The sequence below is a fragment of the Protomyctophum parallelum genome (genome assembly GCF_964188405.1).
Source record: "Protomyctophum parallelum genome assembly, chromosome: 1".
In the NCBI taxonomy this organism is placed as follows: Eukaryota; Metazoa; Chordata; class Actinopteri; order Myctophiformes; family Myctophidae; genus Protomyctophum; species Protomyctophum parallelum.
In genome coordinates this window covers 22731279-22741206 of record NC_139697.1, presented here as the reverse complement: position 1 = coordinate 22741206, position 9928 = coordinate 22731279, and the positions used below count along the sequence as shown (strand labels likewise).

General features: G+C 42.2%; 1 protein-coding gene across 1 annotated transcript in view; it reads right to left on the bottom strand.

Annotated features, from left to right (window-relative positions):
- Positions 1 to 3118: 3118 nt before the first annotated feature.
- Positions 3119 to 9928, bottom strand: part of LOC310858857 (hippocalcin-like protein 1) — a 43931-nt gene continuing 37121 nt past the window's right edge. Inside the window, exons 3-5 of the mRNA XM_083765146.1 lie at positions 8453 to 8734; positions 5274 to 5379; positions 3119 to 3346 (exon numbers count right to left, since the gene is read on the bottom strand). Coding sequence (XP_083621272.1) covers positions 3249 to 3346; positions 5274 to 5379; positions 8453 to 8734 — 486 coding nt within the window. The 3' untranslated portion in view covers positions 3119 to 3248. The remainder of the gene's footprint in view (positions 3347 to 5273; positions 5380 to 8452; positions 8735 to 9928) is intronic.

Genomic DNA, 9928 nt, shown 5'->3' with positions numbered 1-9928 from the left:
GATATACAGTAGATAACATTAGAATCACACATGTATGTGTCTTGTACATTACGAAGAGTAATGCCTGATTTGTACTGGTTTTACATGCAACACTGGCGCACAACTAAGTATAAAGCAGACTTTATGATCACATGTCTGTCTCATACGTTAGTATTGTGTATTGGGCTAACGATACATTGTACAGTAAAGGCACATTTATTCTCCGTAGTATGATAGTGCCTCTTGCCGAGAAGAACTGATGCGACGTCGTTAGCTTGAAAACCCGGTCTTGCCAGCAAGCAACACCGTTGTGCGATGAATTAAATATTGAGCTTGGTTAGCACCTACAACCCCACTCCACATCCATTATACCGATTTCCATTTATATTTCAACTGTGGCCTCTAAACTGTTACAAATTGAATTATCTGTTTTTTTTGTTGTTGTAGTTTTTTGCTAACTCGCACAATTTAACTACTAGTACTTGAGGTAATCCATGTTTTATGGAGCTTAAATGCCAAGATTGTACACAGGATTCCAGTCACATAAATATTGGGTGTGTGTAGTCGGTGTACCTGCTTCTCAACTGGTTCAGCCAGCCTGTCTGTCTGTCTGTCATTTTTTCTGGTTTGACATGTTTCGTGTGTTTTGTTTCTGATAAAAGCTCAAGAGAAAGTTTTGAGTTAGAACCAGTGCTTTGATGTGGCCTTGGCTGGAGCATATTTATTTTATTTCTAAATAAAAATCACATTGATGATACTACATTTTTTATCCCAGTGTTTGGCATTGAAGTGAAATATGTATTTGATCAATTCAGTGTAACTTGGAATGTTTCATTGAATTATGAATTAATAATTAAATCAACATAAAATAGCAGATGTACTAGCTGGCGATGCATTGTGAGCTTGTAGATGATTTTGGTGAGCAATACGGTACCAGCGATATCAGTATAAATCAGGCTTAATGAATAGCTGAGGCATACCTTAACAAGATGCATTACATTACAGCCTTGTATTTTTTCTGTAATGTGATGCTGTCATCCCACAGACAATAGACTGTAAAAGTACTGCTAAGAAGTACTGCTTAAGAAAAGGCACCACACGTGCAGCGTTTGAAACACATAAGGTATATTTTTGTCATCGATTTCCGGTCCAACTTAACAAACATGACATCCTCACACGAGGTTTTCATGCAACAGAAAAGAAGGAAGTGAGGTTAAGAAGAAAGAAAGGAAGTAATTTATACAACGCACTGTACCAGTTCCAACAGAGGCAGTGACATTAGAAAAGGATTTTTATATAGATGAGCAGTGCGGTAGCAAGTTGTTCCATATCCTACCAGCAGATGGCAGTGACACTATAATAAGGTCCCCGAAGCAGAGGTTGCAGCTGGTTAGGAAGCTACCTGCATTATTAGTTTGGTGGAAGTTGACCTAAAAGCCACTGATCTCTGACCAGGTTAGTATTTCCCAGAAAGCTAAAAACGCCACTGATCAGGAATCGTTGACTAGTGGTAACTTGTCTCCATCTCTTAAAGGAAATCCATGTAACTTAACTGCTGGGTAAGCAGACAAACTGAAGAGGTTATAAAAGCATTTTGACTAGAGAGTGATGAACGAGCCCTTAGTGAGTTCTCTGTCTGCCAAAGAAGAGAGGGAGAGAGGGAGGGGGAGAGAAAGGGGGGCAGTTTTATCCCAAAGCATGACAATATTTTATTATTTCAGTGTGTAGGTCTGGTACAATGCTGAGGAAATGCAGAGCTACGAAATGGAACAGCAGCTGCTGCGCATTTATTATTAATTTGTTGGGTTTGGTTATGTGGTCTTTGCAGGAGCATGCAGCGCACTGAGAGATAAAACAACACGAGCCTTGAACTTTACTGTTCCTCAATGAGAGAACTTTAAAATACTTACAAATTAAGAAACAACACATCATGATAATAATACTGTAAAAGGTAGCCTCAGACACAGCATATTCACATGCCCACAAAACTGTCACTGTGCATTCATTCAGACCAAATATGCAGCCTTACTTTACACACACACACACACACACACACACACACACACACACACACACACACACACACACACACACAACGCACACACACGGTGGCTCAAATGATATGTACTACTGGTGTCATTGATCAAATGCATTATGGATTCACCTGGTACACATTTACCCTCATCAATAATTTCCCCTGCAATACTGAAAGGTGACGAGTCTCCTCATATCGACACTTTCTGAAATCCCAGTGAGGTCCGTCTCAATAGTGTATCTTTCCCACTGTTCAATTAACACATTTAATAATAAAACAAAATAAAATGAAAATAAAAATGTATAAATAAAGCAATATCAAGAGGAAAACGATACCATGTACAAAAGAAGAAAAAGAAAAGACCAAAATAAAAAATATTAAAAATTAAAAGTATCGACATCAATAAAAACCCTACAGGATCACCAACCTTCGTTCCCTTTGTGAAATCCCCCCCCCCCCCCCCCCCCCAACCATACACTCACAACCTCAACTAGATCGCCCTGTGTGTCCCCATCCTGAATTCACACCATCTCAGAACTACGCTACATAATACTGCCTTTCAACGCAAGAGTGTGTAATCTTTATATGAAAACAAACATACTTGTCTATTTTTATCTTATGATATATATATATATACAGTGTGTGTGTGTGTGTGTATATATATATATCATACACATAAATATATGAATATAAAAGTGGTAGAGGAGCTGTGCCTTGGAAGAGAAGACTGGAACGAGACTGTGTGCCGAACACTTAACGGGAGCCATGCATGGTTTTCAAGATGAAAACGTTCCCGTCCCACAAAAATAATGATAATAAAAGAGAGAGAGAGAGAAAAGAAAACTCCGGAGTGGACTTGTGTCCAAATGGCCTGACACGGCACTCGCTGCATGGATCCCGGCAGCCACGCGGCGACAGAAACCCCGGGTATCGGGGGGGGGGGGGGGGGGGGTACGTGGTGGACGCCATGGCAACTGCACGTTCGTTTGTATCTCAGTTGACCCTTACGTTATATGCGCGTCCCCTTTTTCAAAAACGTACAATTTAATGTGTATACAATGTGTGAATTTCTTTTTTTTTTTTTTTTTCCCCCCCTCGGAATTTTTGTACGCCAAAAAAAGGGAAGATAATAATATAAGAGAGACGAGAACTATCATGCATTGATTTGAGTGACTGTTTTCCATAGCAACAGGGGGCGGGGCCGGGGTGTGCGGGTTGGTAGTCGTTGGTAGCCTCAGAACTGGGAGGCGGAGCTTGGGTCGCACTGAAGTAGCCGCACAATGGAAGGGTCGCTTTTGGCACCTTTGATGAACTCTTCCAGAGACAGTTTACCTGAAAGAGAATGGAGGATGGAGAGGCAAGTTAAGTAAATTACTTAAGGCGAGACAATACAGGTGAAATCATGATTTTTTTTTTTGCTATTTTGCTTCCTAAACATGTTTTCTTTCAAACTAAAGCAAAATACACATTACAAATACAGATTTAGATGTTTATTTTGATAGTTTATTTTGGCCAATGACAGCTCGTTTTTCTGGGTGAAAATCCACCATCTCTATTTTCATGATTGGTTGTTGGTACAAAGGAAGTGACCATATTTGGATCAGACCACAGTCAGCTCGAGGTCCAGACCTTTCCAATGATATATGCCATTATATGTTGTTGCCAAGGTTTGGATGAGATATTTTGTCTCCAAATAGTGGCTTCAAATAAAACGTTTTGGAATTTTACAATACAAATCTTTAAAGGCCGTTTTCTCAAAATAAGTTTTCCTCATACCTGGGACAAAGAATCTCCACACTCATGCATAACTATATTCCGCAGACATTTACACATGGATTTGTTGATATATCATTCACAGCCTGATTTACATCACGTTATACCTAAAAACATGCCGAAAATGGGGTTTTTATGCCTGTTGACACTATTTTCTGATTTGTGGAGTGATAATTAGAGATATCAAAAATCCCATGTGTAATTTTCTTTGTCTCTAATGTGTCAACAAAATGAAATGATAATTTTGAACCTGGCTTTATCCGATCTTCAGATTTATCGTCCCGAAATGTATGCAAATTAGCGCATATAATGCCTAATTTGCATATTTAAACATATCATTTCAGAAAACTTGTAATACAAAAAATCTTATTTTTAATATAAGTAATCAACTGGAGAAGTTTCATTGTGATAGCTATTATTTAACTTTTTTTCCCTATTCACCTGGGGTGTCTCGCCTTAAGTATAACATTTTTATGGGTCACAAGAAAATATTCCTTCTTTATATACATACTAGTCCTTACCCATTCTAATATATATATGAACGGCAAATGATGTACAGTGTTGGTAATGCAATGTTAAGCCCAACACACACCGTCTGCAAACGCCATGCGTCAAAACAGCCGCCTCCATAATTTTCAATGAACCTATGCCACACCGGCGGCGTTCACGCCTCGCCTGACGCTCCGATACGCCACTGTTCTATTTTCCAGGCATTGCCGCGTCGCTGCGCACCTGTTTCACAGACGGTGTGTGTTGGGCTTAATAGATCACATTATTGATTGGGAGGGAATTGGTAACTGATAAGATTGGGAAGTTAAGTTGGGATGGGCACAGAATTAATATTATTAGGCAAGTGGTGCGCAAAGCCTTCCCGGGGGGGGGGGGGGGGGGGGGGGCTCTGTGTATTCCTGGGACTCGCATAAATAGTCTATGTCACACACATGCGCGACCCGTGTCTTCCCCATGTCCGTGTGGCATCTGCGACCCATAGTTGCAAGACAACACATCCGTGTGTTGCTGATATAGACGGATAATCGTTCCGATTTGATCCTGCTGTTCATTTTATCACATTAACTTTGCAAATAACTAACTGTAGTATTATGCACCGTGTCGGGGAGAAGTCTTCCCCGTGTGACTGTTGACTGATGCTTCCTCAGTGAGTGAGGGAGGAGGTGTAGGAGGGGGGCGGACCGACGTCTACCCTAGCTAGCTACACGGTACACATCGGCGTGGTGTTGGGGGCAGATCGTCGTCTTTTGGCTATTTCCCCTACCATAAGCCCTCAATGAGGGTCAAAACTCAATTGTTTTTGTATATATCCTCTCTTCATAATGTAAATAGTATCCCAAGTGGCACACTTTACTACTTATTTCGATGGAAATAAGCGAATTATCACAAAAACCCAACCCCAGTGGAAATAGCCAATCATGCACTTTGAATTTCAGTTAAATTTTTAACATTTTAATGCATTTCCTCTTCCTCCCACCATCGTTGTTGAGGTCCATCTGTCTGAATATCTTATCCGTCCTCTTCTCTGGTGTGGACTCATCCTCTGGCATCTTCATCACGGATGACACCATCTTGTAGATGGCCTGAGAGAGAGAGTAGATAGAGGAAGGGCATACGTTAGTCCGATGTACCAATATTCTGACATACGTGACTCACCCGTGGCTTCGGCGTTAGGTTAGGGTTAGTAATGTTGGATTATTGGGACGTCAGTCGGACTAACGCTACGCACTCAGGGGGGTAGCCGAATTCTGGCCAGGCAGTGGCATGCAAATGACAGAAAAACAAAAGAAAATAGCTAAACTATATTTGCTTATAGGATGCAGATTTTAACATGACGGTTCATTTGTGTTCCCTGTGCCATAAGCCGCTCCCTGGGCAAGTCATCAAGGAATCGTGTCCACATAGGGCGCTGGGACAATTCCTAGCGAGCAGAAGTTGGCCTCAGACAGAGATCAGAGTGGCGGGGGGTGGGGGTTTACGAGCAGAGCTTACCGTATTGATTGCGGATATCTTCATCTATGACCGATAAGACCTCCTTCTGTCTCCTGATAGTACTAAATTAACCTCTGTGAGTGAACGGAGAAGAAGTAGTATTCGCCCGTCTTAGACGCAGCTTATGCGCCCACTCAATCCTCTCAGGAAGGAGTTGAGGAGGGATGTGAAGCTGACTGTAGATCATTGTCTAAGACTCTCACCGCATCTTCCTCAGAGGGAGGAATAAAACGAGGCCTCTGCGCCATCGCTCCACCGCTATGACTAAATCACTGGCAGCGGGTGACTGCATGCCAAGGCGGTATGATTTCAAATGGTTTTCAGCCCTTGAAAGCAATTTGCTTCTCCTCTGATCGCAATGAATAGCTCTCGTTTGTGGGGTTATTGGTGAATGTGAAAGTGCCACTCGTTACCCTTGAAGTCTGCACACTGCCTAATATCATTGAAGTAAATTGGAGACCTTGCTTTTGTGCTCTCTCACCCCCCCCCCCACACACATTTCTATGCAATAATACAATAGCTCCCTTTACTTTCATCCAGTGGTGCGTAACCTCAACGAGTTTGAGGATAATCCCAGTATTCTGCACACTGCACAAACTGGTTAAATTTAACTCACTAATCCAAGAGAATACACATTCATAGGCCCAGACAGAGAGTCTGTTGCATATCTTATTCACATGATTTGTATGTGGTCTCTTTACATTGAGTTTCATTAATGGCTTGGTGATGGCGAGAGACTTGCAATGTGCTCTGTTGCTTTCACATGCTCAACAATGGGCTCTATGCGCACCATTTTGGAAAGAATGTGGGCCCCATCCCTACTTCACAGGTGTTACCGCTGATTCCAAATGGCCCCGTACGGCTGTGTAACTCATGGGGGTCCTTGAAATTAAAAACCACTGCACACTAAATGGAACAGAGCCTTAATTGGTATCATCAGTAACACCTGTGAAGGAAGTATGAAAGCGGCCCGGGCATAGGAAGAGTTATTCTATGTGTATATACTAGCCCATTGATTGTGGTTACTCTGGTTAGTGTCAACCATAGAGTATAAAGAAGGATGGAGACCGAACCGGAGCGTTAGCCCCCCCCCCCCCCCCCCCCTATTCATTTTTGTTGCTCAGTGGTGTTTTGAAGCACCCGGAAGACTTCCGGAAGTATAATTATAACTCAATGGCTCGAGCGAGCGGAGGTTTAGCTTAGCCTAGCCCCGGATGTCAATTTTGAGGTCCGGGCTTACGCACGTGACGTCCGTCCACTTCCATTAAAGTGCTGCAATTCCATATTTCGCCAGTAGGTAGTGGCATCTTCAACGTTGGATAGCCTTACTGGGGGCTTGGTTGACTGTCAACCCATGAGTCAATGCCTTTGTATGCCAGCAGCTTAGCCTCCAATGCAGATACCTCGATATCCATTCATTTTAATAATCACATCTATCATCTGATCACAGAAATAAAGTGAAAATGAATCATGAGCTGATGTCCAGATGGCCACTGTTTTCCCTGTGCTGGATGGAGGACATTCGCATTTTTTATTGGCTAGCTGGCCTTACCGCGTCCAGCTGAAGTTCATGTTTAGTAGGCTGGTTCAGCAAATCAAACGGCGCTGTGTAGCCAAATGACCGTATAAGCACGCTGTGACCATAGGTTAATGACATATTTAGACTTCCAAACCTTAACCTGTAAATCTTATATCTGTGCAAATGTGGTGTAGACCGCATCTTTGCAAAATACAATCTGGTGAAATGGGCACTATGGTTTTGGTCTTCTGTCCTAGACATATGGCATGGTAAAAATACTCATCTCCATTATTTGGACTTCCTAGACATAACTATTTGAAATTGTAGCCTGTGACCTGGGCTTTGTGTCAATCAACATGAAGAGAAATCCAATCTGTCAATGTCAAGGAAGCCAGCCCCTGCTGTCTATATCTATGTCTGTCGTATCTGCTGTATGTACAGTAGTATCTATCTGGAAATGTGTAGACAATTATATCTACACAGTGATATTCTGGCCATGCCAGGCTATGTATTTGCATGTGTTAAATGTGCATATCCTACAATGCAGATTGTGTTCTTGTGACATAACAAATCAACATGCAAGGCAATCATGTGGCTTTTCATGTGGGCACTATGTTATCAAACTTAACCCCTTTATGTGGGCGGCAAAGGCCTAGTGCTTAAGCTGCATACCACACATAAGCTCTGACGGCAAGTTATGGGTTCGATTCCCGAACAGCAAACATAGCTGATCTACATGCTTACAACTCATTGCAATGTGATGAATTTGAGCTTGTAGATAAGCTATTTTCACTATTTCTGGAAGTTCAGATTTTTTAATTGTATTATTGTTTAATAATGACATGGCCAAAATCTATTAATGAATGCTCGTAATCTCTGTGTGTCTGGGTATGAGTGTGTCAGATAAGAGTTTGTCCAGAATATATCTATAAACCCGTGTGTCTGTGTGTGAATGCCTCAGGCATGACTCGGGCACCTTTCCGACCGATTGGCTTCAGTCTGGGCCTGTCGGTACTGCACGGTCAGTACTCTGACAGTAGGTACAACGGCTACTGCATGACCAGAGAGGGTCGCGTTCCCAACAGACCATTGTCCTACACAAGTTAATTATTAATCCTTAATTAATCCATCAGACGCCTTCTCACCTGCACAATTTCCAGCATCTCGTCGCGGCTGATGTAACCATTTCCGTCCAGGTCGTACATGCTGAAGGCCCATTTCAATTTCTGCTCCAGCTTCCCCCGCGACGTCACACTCAGAGCGATGATGAACTCCCGGAAGTCTATCGTGCCGTCGCCGTTGGTGTCGAATGTGCGGAAGACGTGCTCCGCGAACTTGGAAGCGTCGCCGTAGGGGAAGAAGTTGGCGTAGATCTTTTTGAACTCTTCCACGTTAAGGTTTCCACTCGGACAGTCCTTTAGGAAGCCCTGGAGAGAGGAGGGGAGGACGGGAGAGGAGGGCATATTTGAGGACAGAAAGTGAAGATCAGTCTACGGGTGCAACAATCAAACTAGTCGATACTCTTATTCGAAATAAACACGCAAAATAGTTGATTTGATTTCAGTGGTTTATTGATTTGTTTAAAAAAAGCAATTGATAGAATAATCGCAAATAAAATAATCAATAGTTGCAGATCAGTCCTTTACTGATAAACCCCCCAAACTGTGTGTGTCTGTCCTCCGCACATCTCAAGAGCCATTCAACCAGTTGACTTAACACTTTTGCTGTGGACGCCGATTTGCCGGCGTGTGCCTTAATTACACGCAAAGTCAATGCAAAAAATAGATATGCATGCAAGGTTTCATCGGCCAAAACCAAACTCCATATTTAGGATCAGAAATTCACAGGGAAGACACACCATTGTTAGACCGTGTATTTTAATGTCGGCTGTCACCCACTAATGACACAAATGTACTGCAAAAGTTACTCTCTAAAACAAGCCTATTGTAAACATATTTCTGAAAGCACATTATAGCTTCTAAGCAAGTATTTTCCAAAAACAAGGGGGACTGTGTACAACTATGATCCCTGATGTTGAGATAAAGGAATAGCTTGCTTGCTAACTATCCATGATAGCAAACATACTGTGAGGTAGGTCTAGATCATAGCTGTCGTTAGGGCTAGTTACTGTAAATAAAGTAACGTTTCAATTTGTTAAATATTGGCATTTGCAGATCAAATACTGCATGACCTCGATGAGGAAAATGCATAGCCCGTTGTGAAATAAAGAGAACGTTGGGCCCTAGACCACCCCTCCCTCTTACTCCATCTGATATATTTGTTGCACATGTTTTGCAGACGGCATTCTTTGTTTTATCAACATTTTTGGGAACATTAGCACATTCTCTCCCGTTACCATAGGCGGGATCGTGAGGCCTGTGCCAGTGGAATGCGTGAAAAACGCAGAATAATCTCACATTAGAGCAGGGAATTTTGAGTATCGCTTGATAGTTGTGTATGTGTGTGATTGTGGTATATTTCTTGAGTCATCCACCTAAAGTCAAATACATGCAATTGCAAGTCTAAGCCAAGTCTCAAGTAATGTATACAGTCTGATAGGAAGATACTAGAATTGTTATTTGTGTCTAACTCAAATCGGAACCAGGTGACTCAAATCCTCG